We start from the raw sequence: 25,932 nt of genomic DNA on the forward strand, positions 1-25,932 counted from the left end.
GAAGTCATATAAGTGCACTTACTCTTCTCTGGTTAATATCGTTTTGGACGCTTCACACTTTTGAGCATGTTCTTCTTTCCTCTCTTTCATTTATCAAGGGTTTCCTAAAAATGTAAACAGTCAATCAGTTGCCTAATAGACTCTAGTTTCACAGCTAATATCAATTACACAACAAAGATGGTGTTAGATAAGGGCCCTTGCTTACTCCAGCTCTAGTGGAGAAGTGTGTACCAAGGTCCTCATATACTACAGAAGATCCAGATATGCAATTTAACTGGTGTACTGAAAATGCAAATACAGAAGTTTATCTGGTGCCCTGTATGGCGCCTCAGGGCAAGCAACTGAAAGGCCAGCCTTAAATGCTGTTATAGGTCTGCAGTAGGGATATGATCAACTCCCAGACAGGCCAGGCACTTTGAGTTAGGACTAGTGATGGGCAAGTTTATTCGCCAGGCGCAAATTCGTGGCGAATTACCGTGTTTCACCACCGGCAAATAAATTTCCTTTGCACAGACTTTGACGTCTGTGACAATTCCGACGCTGGTGACAATTAAACGCATGCCCATTTACTTTAATGCACGTCAAATTGTTGCTGGCGTCTATGTCACCGCCCGTGAATTGACACCTGTGTCAAAATTCACGTTTCCTGAATTTTCCATTGTTTCGCAAATGTTTCGGCAAAATGGGATAAATTCGCCCATCACTAGTTAGGACAAAACTCTAGTCTGCAATGACATTCATATTTTTAGAATTGTTGGAACTACCAACATTTAGAAGTACTTGCACCTAATATGACTTCCCCCCTAACTCTTTCTCCTTGCATTCTTCACATGCTACATGAGTGGTTGAGACCCTTGTTATGACAATCTCCCTTCTTCTTGTAGGTGCGGAGCTCTGCATCCCGGAGATCACATCTTGTCCATCGATGGGACTAGTACAGAGCACTGCACTCTAATGGAAGCCACACAGCTCTTGGCCAGCATCATAGAGAATGTGAAGCTGGAAATCCTCCCAGCCCATCATAGCAGAATTCCTTTGAGACCCCCAGAAACAGGTCCGTAAATTCCTCATTTTTATTCTCCTAACTAGTTGGTTGCGGCTACAGCTTCTTTCTTTGACGATAACTGGCCAAATGAAGGTCAGGCACCAATGCCTGCAGTATGTCTCTCTCCATTCAGACCATGACATCCGTGAAGGATGGTTATCTCACATGGAAAGTTGGACCAGTGGAACACATGCTCAGTTTGATGTCACATGGGGGGGCATTGATGGATAACAAAAGTATATATAACCTGCCCCATCTAAGGCCATCAGTAACACCCAGCAGAGCATGACTTTGATGGTTATATGCTGTTCATGGATTTACTGTCATTTCTGCATTCACTATTTTAAGTTCTGTTAAATTGTATTTTATGTGGGGAAACCGTATGTAAGGTTACTTTGTGTATTTAAACTCTTGGCATAGGTGTCTCTGCTATCGGCACCTCTTCTGTTTAAACGACCTGGTTGTCCGGGTCCCACTTAGCCTAGCAGCCAGGCAGTTGTTTCAATGAGTGGAAATACAAATAAAAGGAGGCCCAAATAGCAAGAGAAGTGATAAAAATATTGCTAACAATACAAATCTCTGGATTAATGTTTTTCTCGTTGTTGGGGTCAGTGACCCCCCCCCCTGTTGGTAACCAGATAACCTTTTTAATTTCAGAATGGGAAAAAACACAGACTTCAAAATCAAGTGGTTTAAACAGACCAATTGCCAAATGTTTGTTTGCAATGTTTGGTGAAAAAAGTTCTGTAACCTAGAATTACGTCTTTTTACCAGAATTCCCCGCTATCATTCTCAAATCCTCTGCATCATGCTAAAGCTAATTTTAAGATGCCCTTGCATTGTTTGTGTGTAATATGTTGTACTAGGTTGTATTTGTAGTTAGAGATGGGCAAATAAATTCGCCAGGTGAGAAATTGCTGCGAATTTCCACGTTTTGCCGCCGCCGAATAAATTTGAGAAACTGCTGTGAAAATTTGGCATCTCCAAAAGAATTTGGGCCCGCGTCGGAACAGTCGCTTGAGTCAAAACTGTCGCGCATTATTCGGAAACCCATTGACTTTAATGCGGGTGTCAGAATCGACGTGGGCGTAAAATTTTGCGTTTTGCTAATTTCTCATAATTTTGCAGGAAATCCGCAAATTTTTTGGCCAAGCGCGACAAATTGTAATGCAATTGATTGGTTTAGTATTAATCAAGGACATACCATTACATTTTTCTGAAGCATATAGCTAAAGGTCAGTAGCCTGGTTGGAGTACTTATCTAACAATACATCTAAGAGCCTACGGAATGGACTGTTCCCATAATTACACATCACTTAGTGAGCATGGATCCTGGAAGAGATCAAATGAATGATTTATTTGTTTCCTGTGATAAAAATATCTAGTAGTTTTCACTATGCAGACCTGCTGGGTGCCTTTGAAACAAGACAACATACACTACAAGTATGAGACCTGTTATCCAGAATGCTCAGGACCTGGGGTTTCCTGGATAACTGACCTTTCCGTAATTTGGATCTTTATATCTTAAGTCTACTAGAAAATCATGTAAACATTAAGCTGGTTTTGCCTCCAATAAGGATTAATAGTCTTAGTTGGAAAGTACTGTTTTATTATTACAGAGAAAAGGGAAATCCATTTTTTAAAATTTGGATTCAGTGCATTCTGGATATTGGGTTTCTGGATAACTGATCCCATACATGGGGTTTTAGAAGTTTTGGTTCAGCACTTAATGATCTAGTTTTTGGCCATTCGTTGTTAGTGACTATAAGGTTAATCACAATGATTAAAAACATTTATCTATTAGTTGCCGTATTATCATTCTGCGATGATTCACCCCCAAGTTTGCCCTACAGCACCTCTGTTAGGAAACACCTAAATAAGCATCTACTAGGTCTGAATGATGGCGGATACCAGCTGTGTCGGACTGGCCCACAGGGATACCAGGAAAACTCCCGGTGGGCCAAGGTGTCAGTGGCCCCTCATGCTTCTAAACATTTGGCTTATTTCGTGGCCATTCCCTATTTCTATGAGAATAAAGAGGCTAAATAGATGGAATAATAGGTTATAGTATGTAAAGAAAAGAGCATAGGAGAATAGAGATTGATTAAGGAAAGAAAGAAAATAATACTAAGAGTGGGCCCCTGGTCTAAAGGTGTTTGGGTGGGCCCCTGGTCTAAGGGTTTTTGGTGGGCCCCTGGTGTCCCAGTCCGACACTGGATACCAGTATCATCATGTGGAGGTTAACACCAACCCCTACTGCTAGGGGTACCGCAGCCCTCACTTAATCAGTATTTTTCCATTACCAACATAGATAAACAGCCCACCAGGTTGGGATTGAGATGTAAAGGGCCACAGCTTCTTTATAAGCATGTTACCAAGACAGAATTTTAACCAAGTAGGTTACTGAACTTTTTCAATAAAATCAACATTACAAACTAATGTTTTATTTGTAAGACCACCCTTTGCTTTGAAATGGCTATTAGCCAACACAGATTGGTTACCTGCCATGCCAGCCGCCTTCTGAAGCCATATCAAGTGGACAAGTAATGGCAGGCACCCTTCTCCCAGGACCTCCATGGCAAAGGAGACCCCTGAACACAATCAGTGTCCGTTTTGCCTAGAGCCAATAACCCCAACTATTCCTACAAATAAGCTGTGATAATACAGTCCCAAAACGGACAGGCAGGAAAATGCTACTTCTGAGCAGGAACTGCTGTTTTCTCCCCAAACTCCCTGCACTTTCCTCTGCATTACTAAGACTTACCAATCTCTTCAAACTGACTATTACAAGCTTTCTCAGTCAAGGCTTCTTCCCTTTCCCTGCCCCATTCTAGTAACCAGAAACAACTAATTAGTAAGAGACACTTTGCAATTTATATTTATTTACTATTTTTAGCAGTTTGAGATATTGCCATTTTTAAAAGGTAATGTTTTGAGTTGTATTCACTTGAAATTTTGTTCCAGTTAAGGTTCAGAAGAGCGATCACCATCACTGTTGGGACCCCTGTGTTAACTACTGCCATACACCCCATCCTGGGCACTGCAAGACTCCAACATGGAACCCTACATCTAACCAAGACTATTGCAAGTGTAAGTATTTAAGTTTTCCCTTTACTAATCACTTTCTTACTTTCAAGGGATACTGTCATGGGAAAACATTTTTTTTTCAAAATGCATCAGTTAATAGTGCTGCTCCAGCAGACGTCTGCACTGAAATCCCTTTTTCAAAAGAGCAAACAGATTTTTAATATTTAATTTTGAAATCTGACATGGGGCTAGACATATTGCCAGATTCCCAGGTGCCCTCAGTCATGTGACTTGTGCTCTGATAAACTCCTGTCACTCTTTACTGCTGCACTGCATATCACCCTCTCCCTTCCCATCCCCAGCAGTCCATCACCAGAACAATGGGAAGGTAACCAGATAACAGCTCCCTGGTAGATATAAGAACAGCACTCAATAGTAAAATAAAATCGACGCCGTAAAAATCGTGATATAATCCCTTTAATGGCTCAACTTCTACCATAGAGTGTTTGTTACCACCAAATAAGCCACAGTATAATCACTGGATAGATCTATAAACCACATGTAGTTACATGGTGGTGTTTGCATATGAGCTTGTGATGAGTTCTCTTATTCTCATTTCACGCGTTGGTATTGGGATGTATTATATAGTGAATAAAGTACCCCCTATTGTAAAATATAAGGATATATATGTCCTCAGGTTTTAAAGTATAACTTGGTCTGGAGGGAACGATCCTGTGTTGATCCATATTTGCCCCTGACCTTTTTCCTTTTCCTTGTACTAGAAGAGTCAACTTTCCAGCTACAATATGGAATTTTCAGCCCTTATCATTACTTGGTTGGTGGGGTTTTTTTCCACCTCTGGTAACCTGCCACACAATGCTGCCTGAGGCAAAGTTCTCACTTTCTCAACCTTGCCTTAAAGCAAGAACGGTTATGTTACATGGGAATACCCAACAGTAATGCATGTACAAGTCCTTTCTGGGGATAATGCAAATGAAACACAAGTTGAACTTTATACCTAGTGAAATCATGCTCAACCGCCTCAGCTAGTCTTGCTTGCCTGAAGGGTGCCAGATGCTTTGTATTGAGGAAACAAATAGTTTTCTGCTCCATTTGGTATCTTTTTTCAGTTTCCTTGTTTCACAAGGTCACTTTTGATCTTACTGGAGCTCTGTGCCAAGCTTTGCATGTGTGGTGTAGTTAGAGGAAGGTTGGCAGCATGTTGCTGCTGAGCTACTTATAGCTGGAAGCTCCAAACATTTGGCAGGTTGGTTCCTTGTGTAGTACATGCCAGAGCTTCTGCTGAGATCACAGGATCTTCTTGTTTTGCTATGGTCTTTGTTGTCTTGGCTCCTGCCAACACTCTGGTAGTGAGTGAGTTATAGCTAAGGTTATACATGTGACTGCCCACAGCCCAAATTATAAAGTGCCACAAATCTACACTTGTCCTTAAGACTGAGGTCTATTAAAGGGGACCTGTCATCTTAAGAAATAATTCCAAATCCTTATTTATGATGTTAGTCAAGCAAAATAAACTTCACTTGCACTTTAAAAATTATTTAAATCTTGGGTTTTTTTTGGCTTGGAATTCACATTCACAGCAAGTTGGCAGCAGCCATTTTGTTAACACTGTTATTAAGGCAAGCTTTGCAAATATATGCCAAAATATTGTTTATGTGCCAGAATGGGGCACCTGATGCCCATACCCTACACAGTTACATGGTGAGGAGGGAGGAAGAGTGTGCAATGATATCTAGGAAGTGCAGAATGGAAAGTGAAAGTTATTTCCTGCCCCGCCTCTATGCCTAAGGCATAGAGGCGGGGCAGGCAATATATGATTGACAGCTGAGACTTTTAAACACGTTTATAACAGGTTTGGATGTTTGAATGTAAAAAAATTATTTGGATTTCATGTTTAATTTAAAAAGCACTTTTATTATACAGATTTCTATGTTTGGGTGACAGGTCCACTTTAAGAGAGACCTGGTGTATTTAAATGATTAGTTAGAACTTTTTTTTAGTGCATGATAGAATGGGAACAGAAATTTGAGAAGTAAAAGAATGATGGGCTCTCCGTCTGTGATTAGGGACATGTCGGATGTTATGGTTTTCGTGCACCCTTGTGTATAGTGTTTATGATTTATGAAAATGTATTTTATTCTATGCCTCACATTTTAATTTTTCTCCTTCTTGTTATTTTCAGCTTTAGTTGCCGCCAATTTCTCTTCTTCAACTGTAGCAGGAACACCGGGATTTAGCAGTCAGAATTCCAATACCCTCCCACGCACAGTGCAACCAATGAGCCCAAGAACCACTATGTCCAGGAGGCGACAGAAAAGGAAGGACCATAAAAGCTCCGGTAAGAGTTAAGCTTTGCTGCACTGAGGCTGACGTAGACTTTGCATGAGTATTAATGACTCACACTTTGGTGTATAGAGAAAGTTTATATTGTTAGAGCACATAGTGTAATATAATACAGTACTGTTTTAGGTGTATGTTTGGATCCCATTATGACCCACCTTTTCCCCAGTCCTGTCTAATTAATTTGACACGCCCATACTTGGAGTATCTGATATGTTCCCATAACCTCTGTTCTTCCAGTGTCCTTGGCTTCCAGTACAGTGGGACCCGGAGGGCAGATCATACACACAGAGAGTACAGAGATCATTCTTCGTGGAGATCCATTAAATGGTTTTGGAATTCAGCTGCAGGGAGGGATTTTTGCCACAGAGACCCTGTCATCCCCTCCTCTGATAAGGTTTATTGAGCCAGACAGTCCAGCTGAGAGGTGAGGATAGTGTATTTGTGTTGTTTTTTTATTTATTTTTTTTTCATTTGTTTGCTTCACTGACTTTATTTCATGCCAGGAGCCATGAATGTCTTGTAAATATATCCTTATAAACGGAGTTTAGTGATGTCATCAGTTAACAGTGCTCAGTGATGCAATTTCTGTCACATGACTCAATGAAATGTGCGTATTATAATAAATAAAGTACCCACTTGGCCTTCGGCCTTGTACTTTTAAAGGTTTAGGGGGTTCATTATTAACTATATTATATATATATATATATATATATATATATATATATATATATATATATATATATATATATATATATATATATATTATTATATATATATATATTATTATTATATATATATATATATTATTATAATATTACAAAAGCCAAAATTTCGTTGTAAATGCTACTTAGTGACATATGTGTCACATGACTCAATGAAATGTGTTGTTTAGGAAATAAAGTGGCCACAGTTTATTGGGAGTATTCCTTTATGCAGTATAGAAGCACTTGTACCTTTAGCAGTACTTCATTAAGCAGTTGTTTAATATGGGTGAGGCCTGGTGAAAAAACATTTCTCTGAGCAGATGAAGTGGCAAGGATGACTTAAGAGTTAGTGGGCCCATAGGCTTAGGAATACACTCACACAACTTCAGTCCCTACTGTCAACTTCAGGCTTCTCTATGCTCTATGACAAAAACATCATTGGTAACTAGTGGGCAAGAGAGTTTGACAGCTCCCATCCAGTTCCCAGTGTAGATGTGGCTGTGTGCAGCAAGCCTCCCCTAAAATGTTGCTGTCCTAGGCCTGGGCCTTTGTGGGCTTGTCACAAATCTGGGATAAGGTTGTGGGTTGGAGATACTGGTTAAAGTGATACTGACACTAAAAAATGAATTTTAGCATATGAATGTACATTAAATGTTACCTATAGGTCATGTTGATAATTTTTTGCTAAGAGGTTTGTTTTTTGTATATAATTGTTAGTTGAAGTTCCTAAGCCTGACTCTCTGACACTCTGACTTTGCCAACCTGACTGTCCCATCTCAGCCTGTTAGTTACAGTTTCTAATGCTAACGGACTCCTGCTGCACAAATATGGCAGCCCCCTCATACAGGAACATGGGGGATCAGACAGGTAATGTAAAAGCATCATGCAAATACTTTATGGCAAAGTTAGAAGTAGCTTGCAAAGCCAATATTATAATGTAAAAAATTGTTTAATTTCAGGTGTCAGTATCTCTTTAAGCAGGCCTAGGGCAACACCACCTCTTTTCTCTCTCTCTCTCTCTCTCTCTGTCTCTCTCTCTCTCTCTCTCTCTTTTAAAGTTGTTCTCTTCTGTGGTGTTTTGCTTTTAGTCAGTCTCCCTATCCCTTTCTTTGTCTCCCTATCCCTTCCTCTGTCTCCCTATCTCACCCTCTGTCTCCCCATCTCACCCTCTGTCGGCCCATCCTTTCCTCTGTCTCCCCATCCTTTCCTCTGGTTCTCCATCCCTGCCTCTGTCTCCCCATCCCTGCCTCTGTCTCCCCATCCCTGCCTCTGTCTCCCCATCCCTTCCTCCCCATCCCTGCCTCTGTCTCCCCATCCCTTCCTCTGTCTCCCTATCCCTTACTCTGTCTCCCTATCTCACCCTCTGTCTCCCCATCCTTTCCTCTATCTCCCCATCCTTTCCTCTGGTTCTCCATCCCTGCCTATGTCTCCCCATCCCTGCCTCTGTCTCCCCATCCCTTCCTCCCCATCCCTGCCTCTGTCTCCCCATCCCTGCCTCTGTCTCCCCATCCCTGCCTCTGTCTCCCCATCCCTGCCTCTGTCTCCCCATCCCTGCCTCTGTCTCCCCATCCCTGCCTCTGTCTCCCCATCCCTGTATCTGTCTCCCCATCCCTGCCTCTGTCTCCCCATCCTTGCCTCTGTCTCCCCATCCCTGCCTCTGTCTCCCCATCCCTGCCTCTGTCTGTCTCTTTCCCTGTTGTAATCTTACATTTTGGATATGCAACAAAATAACAATAACACACATAACGTTTTCATATTCATACAATTGGTTGTCAACAAAGTAACATTCTTTTAGCTGGGTGAGTTGTGTGTTCACAGTGGAAGCACTCAGACAATTAACCTGCTGGAACATTTTGCAGTGTTTACTGGAATAATTACAACTACTAGAATGCATTATGAACTGGGAGAATTTATTAGTCAAGAAAAGATTAGACAGGAGGTGAATTTATAGGAGTCCAATTTAACCTCTAGCCATGCAGTTTTCAGGATGGCAGGAAAGTAAGTGAACTCTGGGCCCCCAGTACCATAGAATTACTAACAAACGCCGCCCCTGTAGTGCTGTAGGGATGTAGAATGACAGATTATGTGCAGCGAGCATGAAATGAAAAGTAACCAACCATGTGGGGGGGGGCACAAGAATTGTGTCCCACAAGGGCAATGTATCTGACTGCGCTGCTGTTCCTGGCTTCGTCAGAGAGCTAATTGACTGCAGATTTTAATTAGCAGCTGCATTGACTCTCGGCTTACATTTGATTCTGCTGGCAGCTCCATGTCCTGTTAATGCCTGACTCATGTCAGATCTGTGGTTTCAGAAACTACTGCTTTCCCCTTAACTTATAAACCTTTTTAGGTCCTTTTATTTTAAATAGAAACTTATGTCTTGACTGCCCATGTATAGTGGTGCCCTGAAGGTAATGGTGTCAGCAAGTATACAGTATAAGGGCAATATGTTATTTTTTGTTAAACTTTACACTTTAGTTCTACCAATAGTTACTGAAGTGCAACTCTCAAGTCCACACCAAGAACTAAAGGCCCACCACCACTCAAAATAAGAATGCAGGGTAGAAAGATCTGAATAATTATGAATTATTGTGTCATTTAGAGGTGCCCAGTTCGACTCTAAGAAATATTATGTATAAAGATCTAAAAGTGCTTTATAGGAATACTGTTTATGGACAACAATGTGTACTCATTACTAAATTAAGATCTTTTGATAGATCATACTAATTTGGGGCACAGCTGATGTAATTTCTTCAAGGGGCACATGATCTCCTGACAGGGAGAGTACAAGGCCATAGAAAGTAGCACTGCACTGATGTGATGCACCCGAGCTGTTGTAGGGCCTTATAGTAAGTACTGTATTAGATGATTATATAGAAGAGGTACTATTTGAGTCAGTGGTAGTCCCAGATGGTACCTCTTCTTTTAAATAATCCCAGCAGTTCTCAGTTTTTTGGGTTTGTGGACTAGCTGGACTGGCTTGGCAGTTCCATTTTAGGAGGACACACCCATGACTCATAGAAAATCTCTTTATTGTGGGTTAAAAAAGAAATGGCATTTTGCTTGTGTTTTTGTGCCTAGTGTTTTAATAAATAAGTATTTGAGGGGGCGATAATCCCTGGAAAAGGGTCTGAGCTTACACCTTCTGCTTTTTTTGTACCCTCGTACTTGTGGACCAACATAAAACATTTTCAGTTGCAGGTGACTACCTTTTGTTTTTTGTTTCTTGTTCTTGATTCACATCTCAGTCGTTTTTAGGTTTATATTTGCTATTTAGCTAAATATAGTATTTTCTCCATTCCCTAGCCGCTTCATTTCATTTGTCCTTGTACCTGCAGTACAGATCCTGTGATAGAGCCTGGTACAGCACAGAGATAGCATCATCCTCTTATCTTGCTATGCACTTGTCTGAGCTGCACAGAGCTAAATAACCCAGGATCCTGATGGAATGTTTCTGTCTATGCTGTGTGGCCAGGCTCCATTTCTTGGAGCTTTTCTTACAGACCTGAAATAAATCATCTAACCTGCACAAGGTCTGCCTCAGAAACTCGGCTAACTCTTTGTGTTCTGCATTATTACAGGACTACGCTGATTTTCAGGGACTCTAAAGAGACTCTAAAGATCCCACAATTATTTTAGGATAAAATACAAGGTTTCTGTACTTTTGAACTCCTGAATTTCTGAATTAATCCTACTCGGCGGTCTCCCATACATTCTCCTTCTGCTTTGGATGGCAGAGTCAGGAAGGTTCTTTATCATTTTACATGAATATGAGCCCACTAACCCTTGAGTGCACCAGCCCTGAATATTTCAGATATTCATCATTTGACATTATATAGCTTATTAGATTTTACCTACTGTTTCCTCTGTTATCAGGTGCGGGCTTTTACAGGTTGGGGACAGATTGCTTTCGATTAACGGGATCCTTACTGAAGATGGGACGCTAGAAGAAGCCAACCAGCTATTGCGGGATGCAGCCTTGTCCAATAAAGTGGCTCTGGAGATTGAGTTTGATGTGGCAGGTGACTAGAGCGTCTGGTCCTTTTTTGATTGACTGTTTAGTATCTGTAGTTAAGTTATCCACATGGGATAAGTGCCTGAACTCTCTACAAGGTGACAGGAGCGAAGTCTATAGCCAACTAAATCATGTGTACAAGGAGGGCATGTGAATGAAATTAAATTGATGCCCATAATTATGCTGCTACAACCTGAATGAGATATATTGTACATGCAAGTATGGCACCTCTATTATCATCTCTTGCAAGGAGCAGTGGGTGCAGAAAATTACAACTGCTTGTAACAGAACCAGCAATGCTGAGATTGTGTGTTGTGTTTTTTGCTTTGCTTGTCATGTGGTTTGGTTAGGGATTTCCAATATTGGCATTTGTCCTTAGTCTACCTACAGAAACAGAGGTAAATGCTGAATAGAGAAAAAAAATGATCAAGACTTATTTTTTCTGCGCTCAGCTTTATTCTCCATTCCCATGGGATTCCTATGGGTATAGAACTAAGCTAATTACTACATGCAGTGCTGTGTGCTAAAACATACTGCTTAAGAGCTTCAGAACAAAACGCTGGTGGGCGCGCATTCTTAAGCACACAGTTATTATTATATTCTTTTTATCCTTGGGTTTTTTGTTTGCTTAAGCAATTAGTTCTAAACATGCTTCACTAATTCATTCTGTATATTGGCTTTTGCTGACACGCAGCCTAATTTTCTACCCTCTCCTGCTTTCTCCAAGAGTCTGTGGTTCCCAGCAGTGGTACGTTCCATGTCAAACTGCCGAAAAGAAAAGGAGTGGAGTTGGGGATCACCATCAGCTGTGAGTAGCAGAAACTTATTGTGTCTGTTTGGAATATAGACTTTTTATAGACCCCAAATTCTCTGCCAAACAAGGAGAAGCTCCCTGTTTGGAAGAAACAGGTTCTGCACCCATAGGCCTATGAACCCGATACATTCCAATAATAGTGTTTGCTTGATACAGCTTGAATATTTTATATTGTATTATGTTACAATTTAGAGTATTGTGTTAGTATAGATGAGTGGTAGAGATGTGTGTGACCACTGGAATCCTTCATTAGTTTGTGTGTAGGAGAAGACCTGAGCTGTCCTTAGGATTAGGGCAGATACTCTAGGCCTTGCACCTGATAAGGACATTGGAAATTGTGCCGAATGTAGGATCATCTGCCTATTAACTCATTGAACAATATAGGGGGGGGCACACACTGGATGACTTGTCCCAGACCCCACAACCTATTCTGACTGCTCTGTTTGTCGGGCATTTCTGCCTACTATAGGTTTGTTCCAGTGCCTTTAGAACAATAATGTTTCCCTCCTAAGAAGAAGGCTGTTGTCTGGAGACACATTTCCTAAAACCAGTCATAATGCGTCAGATTAAAAATCCATTTGAGCCTTGTTACACCCCTTCCCCTCGTTAATCATCTCCACATAGGAGGCCTCTGCAGAATTGACTGTGGATTAATTAGGCGTTTATTATCAACGCAAACAGTGGCATCGATCCAGTGATGTATTTTTCCTATGTCACTTTCCTGTCCCTGTGGAAGGGATTCGCTCGGTGACTGGAGTGATTCATCATCTTCGCTTCTTCGTCTGGTGTCCCGGGGTATCCGGGAGGTGGCGTGACCGGAATACCAATGTATCAGCATGCCCTGAATTGTGTCTTCATGCACCAAAATGTATTTCATGTCAGTAATTAAAAAGTGTTCCCATGTGAGCAGGACAGGGGTGTTGGTTGGAGAAGTGACATGTTGGGCAAACATGTATGTGGAAGTTCAATGAGCTGAGATAAAAAGCATGGCCACTCCTATGCATAAATTCAAATGTATGTATAGTAGGGATGCACCGAATCCAAGATTCTGTTCGGGATTCGGCCAGGATTCTGCCTTTTTTTCAGCAGGATTCGGCTGAATCCTTCTGCCCAGCCAAACTGAATCCGAAACCTAATTTACATGTCACAAAACAAGAAAGTAAAAAATGTTTTTCCCTTCCCACCCCTAGTTTGCATATGCAAATTAGGATTCAGTTCGGTAATCGGCCGAATCTTTTGCGAAGGATAAGGGGGTTCGTTTGAATCCAAAACAGTGGATTCGGTGCATCCCTAATGTATAGATCATAAAATATCTTCAGTGAACTTAAGCGAAAGATAAAAATGATCTGTAAATCTATCAGGGGTGTGACAAATATTTATATTTCCATTCATATTTATATTTCCATAAAAGACAAACGCCAACATATATTGTCTATGTAAATGAGCAGACAATTAATACAAGTATGGGACCTGTTATCTAGAATACTCTGGGTCTGGGGTTTTCCAGATAAGGGTTCTTTCCATAATTTGGATCTCCATATCTTAGATCTCCTAAAAATAATTTAAATATTAAATTAAAATAATTTAAAATTAATTAGCTATAAGGATCCACTACCCTCTAGCCCAGCAGTATAAAACTAGTCTTTCAACCCTTTCAATGACATGTTTTTTTCAAACAACTCCTATTAGGAACTATTCATTTACCTGGTAAAGTTTAGCAACATATGTTTTTCAGGACGACCACCCTTTCTAAATCACAATATTTCAGAAAAATGTTTTATCATATGGACAAAAATACAACTGATTTGGAAAGCCCCCAATACTCCGGAGCACTCAAATACCATATATGTATAATTTTATAAAGGTTTTTTTGTACATATAAAAAACACAAATTCGTAGCCAACTGGATTTGCAAGCTACTGCTTGCAATGCCACAGACAGTAAGTTTACCCCAAAAAGCCATATATTTTTAGAAAGTACACGTTTTAAGATTCAGTTTCTGAAAAATCTCCTTAAAGGGGTTGTTCACCTTTAAAGAAACTTTTTAGTATGATGTAGAGAGTGATATTCGGAGACAATTGGCAGTTGGTTTTTATTTTTTATTATTTGTGGTTTTTGAGTTATTTAGCTTTTTTATTCAGCCACTCTCCAGTTTGCAATATCACCAATCTGGTTGCTAGGCTTCAAATTACCCTAGCAACCATGCACCGATTTGAATAAGAGACTGGACTATGAATAGGAGAGGGCCTGACTAGAAAGATGAACAATAAGAAGTAGCAATAACAATAAACTTCTAACCTAACTGAGCATTTGTTTTCTAGATGTGGTCAGTGGCAGTCAGAATAAAAAGGCAAATAATGAAAAAAAAACTATAAAAAATAAATAATGAAGACCAATTGAAAAGTTGCTTAGAATTGGCTATTCTATAATATACTAAAAGTTAATCTAAAGGTGAACCACCCCTTTAAAGCTTGCATTTTCATAGCATTTTATCTTCCACACATCCTTAGGTGTAAATATAAAACTCCCTTATAGGAATGGATGAATTTTTTTGCCTTGTAACGCTGCAAAAATGACGGCCATCGACTTGTATGGCAGCGTGCATCCAAAAAAAACCGCGCGTCAAAAAATTTCACCGCGCGTCAACATTTTTTTGACGCCTATAGACTTTAATGGTGTCGGTAACATTTTTGCATCCTACTACCTTAATATGAATTTCAAGGGTCTTCTAAAAAAGTGTGATACACCATATGCATAGTACAAAACTGTGACCTATAAAGGCCCTGAAGTGAAATTATTACAACAAAATATTGCAATAAAATCACTCGAAATCCAAAGAAATTTAAAAAAAAAAGATTCCGCAGTGAGATCGGTGGTTAAAATCTCAGTTGCACATTTTCAGACAAATACAAACAATTGTGTGTAAGTATGTGTGTGTGTATGTGTAATACTAGGGTTAGAGCTGCAGGATTCAGAGGAGGGCCTCCATGTGCCAGCAACAGCAATTTTTATAAGGAGTTTGGGGGTTGCCTAGGCATGTGCTTCACAGTGGACTGTGGGATGACAGAATTCAGCAGTGCATTTGTTTCTTCACAGCAGCCAGCAGAAAACCAGGGGAGCCATTAACTATATCCGACATCAAGAAGGGCAGCGTGGCACACAGGTGGGCATTGTGTTACTCTTTAGTATTATTCATTATAGAGGTGATGGGATTGAAAGGAAACAAGGGGTTCTGGTGTTGGCATAGGCAAGTCGCCTTCCATGTCGGGCCTAGTAGAACCTATATATATATATATGTATGTATATATATATATATATATATATATATATATATATATATATATATATATATATATATATATAATGTTCCACAAACATTTTAAAATGCAGACTAAAACAAAGCATATTCTGGAATAAAAATGGTAGAAATAGGAACCCATGCATTGGCATGGACGGGAAGATGATTTTGAAATGGAACCTAAAATCAACCTTTAAAATAAGTAAATGTAAAATTAATGAGAGTAATATTCCAAGCACTTTTGATTTTACATTCGTTCATTATGAATTATTATTTAATTCCAAGATATTAAGGGATACGCGTATTGTTAATATGAATAAATTATATTACAACATCGCCACCTGCTGGTGAGTTTCCAACCATGTAGTGGAAGAAGTTGTGAGGAGAGAGAGAGAAAAAAAGGGCTGGGCTGACATTCTTCTAGTTGTGAAAGATGTGAGAAAAGCTGAGGTTTCTAATGGTTTCCCAACAAGAAGAACATCACATAAAAGCACAGATCTTCTATTGGACTATTTTATTCTGGTATCAATAGCGCTTGGGACACTGTATTACATCAAAGGAAACGGATGTTCTACATATAGGATTATTTTCACTTTTGTTCTTTTTTTAGTGTGGGTATTTAATAATCAAATTATCAGGAAAGCAGTTGTTTTACATCGGGTTTGTGGCTGGATGTTATTAGGCTCCACAGAAAAATATTTTTGGCCCACCCATCACTCAAGCCGAAATTGTGCATTAGCCAGGTCCCCCCTATACTTCTAAGTCCCCCAACATGTCCTGTGTTTGCATTCTTTGTTGTTGTTCCTGTTCTACCATGTATTGTTAGGAGAAGGAAAGTTTTTCACACTTGGGTGTGTCAAATGTTAGACACCCGCAAGTGAAGGTTTTTACTTACCTGAAACCCCAGGCCGGTGCTCCTATCAGCAGAAAACTGCACCGGCCCGGGGTTATACCAGTGAGCACCACGGAGCGATCCTCTTCCGCCTTCCTCTTTCTTTGCGCGGCTGCGCATGCTCATTAGAGGGAAAAGCCGAACTTTAACTAAAAAGTCGGCTATTTCATTCTACTGCGCATGCGTCTAAATTTTAAGAAAGAAGAAGACGGAAGAGGATGGCTCCATGGTGCTCACTGGTATAACCCCGGGCTGGTGCAGTTTTCTACTGATAGGAGCACTGGCCGTGGTTTCAGGTAAGTAAATACATTCACTTGGGGGTGCCTAACATTTGGCACCCCCAAACATCCGTTCTCCTTTAACCCCATTACTGGCTTAGTACAACATGCCCTTTAGAAGAGTTTTTTATTTTACCCCATAGAACTGGCACCTTAGAGCCTGGAGATAAACTGTTGGCCATTGACAACATCCGGCTGGACAACTGCTCTATGGAGGACGCTGTGCAAATACTGCGCCAGTGTGAGGAACTTGTTAAGCTAAAGATTCGTAAAGATGAGGATAATTCAGGTATGGGAATATCAGATCCTATGCTGGCAGGTTTGCTGGGAGTCATACTGTGTTAATGCAACCGTATCCATTTCATTACAGAGATTACTGAAAAAGCACAAATTCTCCTCCAGACAGGTTTATGGATCTAAGTAGAAATGCTGCGAAATATGTTGGCGCTCTAAAAATACATGTTAATAATAATAATAATAATGCTGGAAATCACAGCGCAATAACGATTTGATGCCGCAAGGAGGTCCATGACCTGTGTTAAAGCACAAGGCAAAAGCCAAGCGCTTTTCTATAGATCCTCAAACACCAAGGTGACTTCTAATATCTTCATATTTAATGTTGGGGGTTACATTATTATAATACACAAGTTTCTGTGATTTATGTGACAAGTTACATCACTGAACACCAATTATAACAGACAACATCACTAAGCTTTAAATGGGTTGTTCACGTTTAAATTATCTTTTAGTATGATGTAGAGAGTGATATTCTGAGACAATTTGCAATGGTTTTTATTTTTTTTTTCTATGTAGTTTTTCAGTTATTTAGCTTCTTTTTCAGCAGCTTTCCTCTTTCAGCAATTGGGTTGCTAGTGTCCAAATTACCCTAGCAACCATGCATTGATTTAACAAGAGATTGGAATATGAAAAGAAGAGGACATGAATAGAAAGATAAGTAATAAAAAGTAGCAATAACAATACATTTGTAAGCGTACAGAGCCTTTGCTTTTTTTAGATGGGGTCAGTGACCCCATTTGAAAGTTGGAAAGCACCAAAAGAAGGCAAATAATTTGAAAACTATAAAAAAAAATTAAGGCCACTTGAAATGTTTTTTAGGATTATCTTTTCTATAACATACTAATCATTAATTAAAGGTAAACCATCTCTGCAGGGATGTCTGTATAATAAATATTATAGATAATTGATAGGAATAGTGTCTGTACCATTTCATATTAAGCACCACACCTCCCTTTCCCCCAGTCCAGTTGTGTGTAATGACCTGGAACCCTGTAATTATGATCCCTCCTATCACTGGTAACAACATGGCAGTATCACCATTCAGTATAAAATAAACTGTAAGTGATGATAATTCCTGAAAAGACTTTTAAATGAAAATAATATAAATATATCATTAGCATATGGCGCAGAATGCATGGAATAAGCCTTTTTTGAGTTTCCATCATGATGAATGGATTTATTTAGTGTTGCCCGCATGTTCTCTATTGACTGTACAGCCATCGCTGAACGTCATTTGCATATATACATCTATTTTCTGGGTCGTTAAACCCATATCATTAAATCTAAAATCCAAATTATAACTGGAGCAGTGGCAAAGCCGACAGAGCTAATGCACCGTTTCTCTGCTATAAAAATAGACTTTGCACACAGAGAGGAATTCACAAGCTCCAAGCAATGGCTGATATTAAAGGACAAGTGAAGCCATAATGACAACAGAAATGCATACCTCCCAACAGTCCCTTTTACGGAGGGACAGTCCCTCTTTTGACAGCTCAACCTGTCCCTCTTTTCTATGCACTGAACGGCCAGAAAAAGAAACAAAGTTTCTCACTTAATTGGCTTTTAGAAGAGAGCCCAGAAGAGCTAACAGGTGCAAATAAGATACTTTGTAACAATTTTGAGACACAAAAACACAGTTTAGATAAGGAGAAATATTTTCAAACTTTCATAACCTGGCAAACTTTGTAAAACAAACATGTTAATTAGGGGGTGTGGCCACAGAAAGGGGTGTGGTCAAAAAATTGCTGCGCTACATGCGGGAACATTTTTGTTGTCCCTCTTTTTACTTCCAAAATGTTGGGAGGTATGGAAATGCTGCACCTGGTGTATAGGGCTGTTCCATACAAGCTGTTTCTGGGGTGTCTTCATCCAATTGCAGTTCAGACTTTGGTGTTTGTATCTGTGCTTGCCCTGCAGTGGATTTATGAGGGTTTCACCCACCAAGAACACGTGTTGTGCTTACAGTAGTGATTAGTGCTCATCCTTATCAAATGAACTCATTAGGCACAGCAATTCTATGCATCTGCCCATGCACCAGTTCTGTGTTACCCTCACTTATCATGCATACCACCTTTTGCTGCTTGTGTATGCATTCTAACTCCTACATCCGAAAAATGTATATCCGCCTAAAGCTGCCTCTTCTTCTCCTTATATCCGCCCCCCACCAAGATATTACCCACCTACCAGGGGGAGCTCCTGTAGCTGGGATCATCCACACTAAGGGGATACCAACCACCCCCTGCCAAAACCTGTGATGAAATAAACTGAATCCTTAAAGTGGTTGTTCAATATTCCAAAAAAAAATTTTCAGTTGAGTTGTTTTCGGATAGTTCACCAGAAATAGAATTTTTTGCAGTTGCTTTCCACCTTTTATTTTTTACTGTTTTCCCAAAATGTAAGTTTCAATGGGAACTAAAGTCTAAAATAGAATAAAGCTAGAAATTTTGTATACTAAATATAAACATGAACTTACTGCACCAGAAGCCTAATAAAACAAATGATTTAAAAAGTTAAAAGTTAAAAAGTTGGCCACAGGGGGTCACCATCTTGTAACTTTTTTTTTAAACATCTCTGCAAGACCAAGACTGTGCACATGCTCAGTGTGGTCTGGGCTTCACTTGGGAGGTTAAGCTTAGGAATCATCATTAATTATCAAAACAGCACAAGTCAAATGATTTCTGCCATAGAATCCTATACAGCAAGACTGATTAATAATCAGAATATTCAGACTGCACTGGGTCTACGGATACAAATTTCTACATGGTCGCCGGTTGCTTTACAGGGAAACAAACAAAGCTGCTCAAGTTCTGGGAAGTTGGTGGGGGCCGACCCCCTGCAGTTTGAAAGTATGATTGTTTCCCTGCAGAGCTGCTAGGGACCATCTATCCGCAGCAGTCAGAGCAAGTAAAAAGAAGAGGGAATTTCACTGCATACAGTCAGGTTTCTTATAAAAACGGTACACATTTTTTAATAGAATTATATTGGAGATAGATTTCTTTTTTCATTAAAGAATATAAAAATTGGATTTTATTTGCCTTTACATCCCCTTTAAAGTTGAATGTTCGTGTCTCTGGTGTTTGTCTGGCAGCTCAGTGATCCAGGAGCATCTGAACTGTTACAATTTTCTCCATTTAGTTGATACAATTAGCCGATACATTTATCAGCAGTAATATTAGCAACTATTGTATCAATTCTAACAGCTGCCTTTAGGGAGTCTGAGGGATTCTGCTCAGCAGGGACAAAGATAACATATCTATCAACTAAATGTATCAATTCAGAACAGAGTCGACGACCCCCTCCATGAGCTGCTTTAGAAAGTGACAAATGAAACTTTCCACTTCAATATTAGATAAACAATCACAAATAGAAAATAGAAAGATATTGGAAAAAGTCTTTATTTCTGGTGAACAATTTGAAACCAACTGAACTGATCTAGGTTAAGGGGAGAATTTACACCTTAATAAGGTCTGTGCTGGAAATGCATTCTGCCTCTTGCTTTTAATTAAAAGTATAGATTTTGTTTTATGTAGAGCAGAGTATTTGAAAGATTTTTATTTCCCCCTTTTATTCATGCTTATTGGGGTCTTGGGAGTCATTGTTTGAGAAGATGAAGATCTTTAATTAAATCTCCTCTGTAATCAACACCTGACGTATCTAATCCGTCTGAGCCACCATTAACAATGATAGGGGGAGAAGCGAAATATGCTTATATTGTGCATTTTTATTTATTACACCACCTTGGGACACTGCTACATGGAGCATCTCCATAATAAAACTCATGGATATCACGTGACCTGGTCATATTATCCAGCCTTCATTAAGGGCTGTTGATTGGGCAGCAGCCAATGGGTAATGAGAATGCATTTCTGACAAATAAAATTCTCACTTATGATTGGCTGCCATCAGTAGACGAGTGCTGCGAACTGTCTGGGTAAGGATCCGGACAATTGTCTTGGTTTAACTCAGCAGCAGAGAACCAGCCCTTGTTTTTTAAAAACCACGAAAAAATAAAATAATCAAATTTTTTTTAATCAGATTTTTTAATCCATAGTATTCAAATAAAGATGTTTTTTTCTGAATTTATATCCCCTTTAAGAGGTGTTTGTAATATAAAGTATAATCTTTCCCACCCCCCAACAAAACTTTTTTAATGTCACACCCCCTTTTAGAATCACTCTGAGAATGAGAGGCAGTTTCAGGTAACTGAAATTTACATGGACAGGGTTTGAAAGTCTAGATATAATAAATGTGTGACCTTGTTCTGTTCTGGTTCTGATTTTGCAGATGAGCAGGAGACTACTGGGGCTATTATTTACACTGTGGAGCTCAAGAGATACGGTGGGCCCCTGGGCATCACAATATCAGGGACTGAGGAGCCATTTGATCCCATTGTTATCTCTGGGCTTACAAAAAAAGGCTTGGCTGAAAGGTGAGTTCTGATACAGCAGGGAACTTACCTATTACTTGAAGCAGGATCACAAACAGTGTTGGTATTGTATAGTGAAGCAGCAGTGACCTCTTGAGGCATTTAATATGAATGCTTGCTTAGTAATGGGTGAATCTGTTCTGTTTTGGTTCGCTGAAACTTTGCGATGCGTTGAAAAATTTGCAAAACGCGTCAAAATTATTTTGACGTGCGACAATTTTTACACGTGTGACTATTTTGTCCAAATGCTTTAAAGTCAATATACGTCCGAATAATTTTGACGTGCAACAATTATATGCACGCGCCAATTTTTTTTTGGGACTAATTTTTGCCGCAGTTTCACAAAAACATTTGCAGGCGGCAAAAAGCGGAAATTCGCCGCCATGCCTGGTGAATAAATTTACCCATCACTACTTACTGTGTGACTGTATCCCTTGCAAAGTAGTGGGATGAAGGAGCAGTGGAACGCATTGACTTATGTCTAGAGGAGCGCAACACTGTATCAGTGATATCTATAGTCAGGACCAGCAGTGCATGGCATAACAAGGGAAAGACAAGAATTTCAGCAAGCTGACATTTCCTCTGTTTGAAACGTTAGGACAGAATACAATAACAGTGCAATATTTTTCTCCACGTCTAGTAACCCTTGGCAATAACCAACAAGTAGCATTTATCAGACCTTTTGAAAGCAAGCATCTGATTGGTTGTTAAGGGTTACTAGACGTGGAGTATACTTGGTTAAATCCGTTTTTACACCATACCTTTGTAATTGAGGCCATTTCCTTTGCTAATGGCACTTAATCCACGCAAACTTCTGATTTTCTGTAGGACTGGAGCCATTCACATTGGGGACCGGATCCTGGCGATTAACTGCATCAGCCTGAAAGGAAAACCACTTAGTGAAGCCATCCACCTTCTGCAAATGGCAGGAGAAACTGTCACCCTCAAGATAAAGAAGCAGACAGAGCGTAAGTCAGAAAAAGCTTATGTGGTATTGATGGCAAAGCTTTAACATTGATCATACCTGTAAAGATCTGCTTGTTTGGTGAGTTTACCAGATAAGCAGATCTTTGGCTGATCTGGCCATCATGGTGGTGGGACTGATCAGACTTGTGTTATTGTTTGGTTGTTGGACCAATGTTCTCATCATAATAGAGGCCTGTGGAGTCCCATCTGGAAAGGACTACATCTACTCACTGATGGGATACTCTGCTATTGTGCAACATTTGTGGGTCAGAAGCTGCCAAGTCAGTGTGGAGTGGCTTAGTTGGCAGCAAATATCATCCAATTTATGGGTGAAAGGAGTGGTATGTGTAGAAGGCAAAGATGTGATAAGAGAATGACGTATGTGTGTGGGGTTAAAGTTTGGAGAAATGTTCAGTATTGGAGTTTTACCACTAGAGGGCAGTAAGGTTTTGTTCAATTTGTTTAATAATCAATTTGGGTAGTTTTCACCCTGATCAATAGAGAGGGCTAGAGGGAGGAGAATATTAAAAGGGCAATAGTGGAAGGAGGAGAAGTTTGAGAAGGGAGTGATCAGATAACAAACAACTGCAAGGCAGAGACCCAGCCCTGGAGAGCAAGTGATGGGTTTAGCCAGAGATTGTGCCAGTTCTAGTGTGTACTAGGAGCACAAGATAGGTAGATTTAGAAAGGGCAGCCAAATGCCCCAACCAGGAGCTTAGTTGAAGCAGCCGTCCGATGGATTCTCCATCAGTGACGGATACAGTGCTAGTTAGGATTGTAGAAGTGAGAGCTTCAGGCCGTGACCACCAGAAAGAGTCCTGTTCAGGATAACAAGGGGATGCATTGGGTTGTTGAGGGCAGGTGGTGATAGAACAATTGGTAGAAAACAGCTTACACTCATACACCATGATGCTCCGAAGTCGTAAATCCCTGGTGCATAGTGAAAGAGGTATGCTTGACAAAGGGGTTTTTGCCCCGGAACATTGCATCCTGCAATAAACCTTGCAAGGGTTCACCCTGCTAGCATTATTCCCGGTGTCCCTGTGACTTTGTTCCCTTTCCTATGGGGATAAAGCAATCCCAAGAATGATGGTGGAAGGGATTTGGACCTAACGGGTATAGAAGGTACAGCTACAAAGTTGTCCAACTGAGCTGGGAAGGCCATATTTGTGCAGTGTTTATTGGACATATGCTATTAGATATAAGATCTATGTGCCTGTTGGGACATTGCAGTTCTGGAAGAAAGTGTCTGCCGTGCATCCATGCAACAGCACCACCAAAATATAAGTATATTAAAGTAATGCAAATGTAATGTACTGATTGTGCTGGTGTGTTTTCTGCAGAAACTCTACTATAGTTTATATAATAGTGTTTCTGAAGCAAACATCGGTTTTACCAATGCAGGGCAACAGCACATTATGTTTTCATTCTTTTAAAACACTTTTAATTTTTTTTGGTTTTACTGTTCCTTTAATGTGTAATTAGAACAATGTAATGCTTAGCAGCATGAGGTTTGTAGGATGATTGCAAGACAAAATTTGATTACTTGTCTAGTGCAAGTTGGATATTGTCTTAGTCTTTCTTAGATTTTTAGATCAAAATCAGGGGGTATACAATACCCAAACTGTCACCAGCTTATACCGTATATCTGGGAGTTACATGATAACAGCGTCTGTCTGGACTTCAATTTTAGGAATATTCCCCCAAAGGCTTTCAGACAGTATGAATGAAGGGAGTGACCCTGAGGATGACCTGACGGACTCTCAAAAAACGAGTAAATTGTCTGATATCTACTCTACTGCGGTCCCCAGTGTGGATAGTGCCCTCGAGTCTTGGGATGGATCCGGTATTGATGCAGGTTATGGCAGTCAGGGTAAGTAATGATGGATCTAGGAGGTATTGGAAAGCTCCCAGGTTGCCAGTATTCTTATGTGGGGTGGGAGCATGTTTGCTTGGAAAGCAAGAGGGGGGCCCAACTTCTAAGTTCAGCCAATGGTTCTTAATCTTTCAGGAACATACGTGCCTCAAGCTGTTGGTATCTCCCTCCACCCGCATGAGTGGAGAACAAGCCGACAGAAGAGCAACACACCTCCTGTAGAACACAGAAAGAGCTACCCGTTTCTAGATGGAAGTTTCAATGAACAAGACTGGGAAAAGCCAACACGGTAAATAAACGCAACTCTTGGTAAATACAGGGTTTTTATTTATAAAGAGATGGGGAAATGGAAAGTATAAACTCTCTGCAGGATAACAAGTTATATAACTGGGAATGAATGATAAATATGCTATTAAGTAGTGTGGTGTAACTTGGGTGGTGGAGGATTTGTATTCATGAAAAAGTTGTAGGGTCCTTTTTAGCTTGAATGGAGAGTGGTGTCTTTCCTGGTTGTCTGTTGATTCTGCTTTTACCTGATAGAACATGTCATGCTTTGGTCATTCTAGAAGAGTTGCATTTTCACGTTTGTTCCCTTCCATTTGACTATGGTCATGCCTCCCCATTAATCCCTCAAAATGTACCTGTCATTAAAAAAGCAGCAGTGATCTGCGGGCTTTTTGCACCATAACTAGTGATGGACCAATTCATTTGGCAGGCACAAATTTGTGGGGAATTTCCGCGTTTCGTGCCAGCAAACAAATATGTGGTGAAAAATCACCGGCGAAAAATCTGCTGTGACAAAATAAAAATTGTTGCGTGTCAGAATAGTCGCGTGCACATGCATCAAAATTATTCGGACGCCCATTGACTTTAATGCATTTGGACAAAATAAGTCGCGCATATAAAAATTGTTGCTCGTGTCAAAATTGTCACGCATTAAAATTATTTTGATTAAGTTCAATTCGTTTCTCGAATTTTTTGCCATTTTGCAAATTTTCCGGCGAAGTGAAAAGCCACAGATTCACCCATCACTAACCATAACCCTTAAAGTAAGGCTTTGCATGACTCTAGTTTACTTTATATTGGAGCACAACTCACGGCGGCTTCATCCTCTTTTCCATCATTGTGAGTGATTGCCCTATTTGTAAAACAAATTTTCAAAGATTTTCAGACTGGAAGAATACAAAGATCACAAAATATTTTTATTTCTATGTGACTTCTGCTATGGAGATAAAACTATGGAATCATTATGTAAACAAAAATATAGGCTGCAGAAGTTTAAAGGAAGAGGTGACCTTGCAGAATAGGCCCTCACAAAGGCATTGAGAGGTTGCACATTATTGGCTGACAAAACTGCAGCACAGAGAGCCTTTAAGGCATTTTTCTGTTGGTTAAAAATAAAAAGCTGGTGGAGACAACTCTTCTACCTCCTGTGACCAACAGACGCTCATGATTACAATGACCTCTGCCTGTTGGCCTGTGCACAAAGCATATTTTAGGTCGATGGCATTACACCATCCATCTATTGCGCACAATGACAAATGAATCTCTTTGTAGTAAATGGCATTAGGCCCCAATGGTCACAGACAGTAGAGGCTTTATCTTAACAACCATGTATGTACCAGCATAGAAAACACCACAAGCCTAGGAATAACAAGTCTTGTTCTTGAGGAACTCCTACCCACACAAGACATGCCTGTGACAATGAGAGTTCCCGTATGCTATAAGCTTGGTGATTCCCATTGACAATAAAAGGAAGGCTTGTTTAAACCTTATGGACATTGCTTTATCTTTATTAACTGAACCCTTTCTCTAAGAGCTGAAGTAAGAGCACGGCAGGCCTCGCTAGTTACCAAATGCATGGCCATTTCTGCAACTCATGTTTGCTAGTGGTGTGCTTCAGAATGATGGCGATGATCTTCCCTCCACA

At 40.1% G+C, this 25,932-nt stretch overlaps 1 protein-coding gene across 7 annotated transcripts in view; it reads left to right on the top strand.

Annotated features, from left to right (window-relative positions):
• Window positions 1-25,932, top strand: part of LOC108715865 (glutamate receptor-interacting protein 2-like) — a 114,089-nt gene that overhangs the window by 80,816 nt on the left and 7,341 nt on the right. For 6 of the 7 annotated variants that reach the window (XM_041561720.1, XM_041561721.1, XM_041561719.1 and 3 more), the window contains exons 9-20: window positions 885-1,054; window positions 4,010-4,135; window positions 6,276-6,431; window positions 6,674-6,860; window positions 11,017-11,162; window positions 11,883-11,963; window positions 15,066-15,132; window positions 16,581-16,726; window positions 21,019-21,163; window positions 21,989-22,128; window positions 23,820-23,999; window positions 24,138-24,291. In XM_041561720.1, coding sequence (XP_041417654.1) covers window positions 885-1,054; window positions 4,010-4,135; window positions 6,276-6,431; window positions 6,674-6,860; window positions 11,017-11,162; window positions 11,883-11,963; window positions 15,066-15,132; window positions 16,581-16,726; window positions 21,019-21,163; window positions 21,989-22,128; window positions 23,820-23,999; window positions 24,138-24,291 — 1,698 coding nt within the window. The remainder of the gene's footprint in view (window positions 1-884; window positions 1,055-4,009; window positions 4,136-6,275; window positions 6,432-6,673; window positions 6,861-11,016; window positions 11,163-11,882; window positions 11,964-15,065; window positions 15,133-16,580; window positions 16,727-21,018; window positions 21,164-21,988; window positions 22,129-23,819; window positions 24,000-24,137; window positions 24,292-25,932) is intronic. The other variant, XM_041561718.1, reaches the window with a different exon arrangement.

The sequence above is a fragment of the Xenopus laevis genome, chromosome 4S (genome assembly GCF_017654675.1).
Source record: "Xenopus laevis strain J_2021 chromosome 4S, Xenopus_laevis_v10.1, whole genome shotgun sequence".
Taxonomy (NCBI): Eukaryota; Metazoa; Chordata; class Amphibia; order Anura; family Pipidae; genus Xenopus; species Xenopus laevis.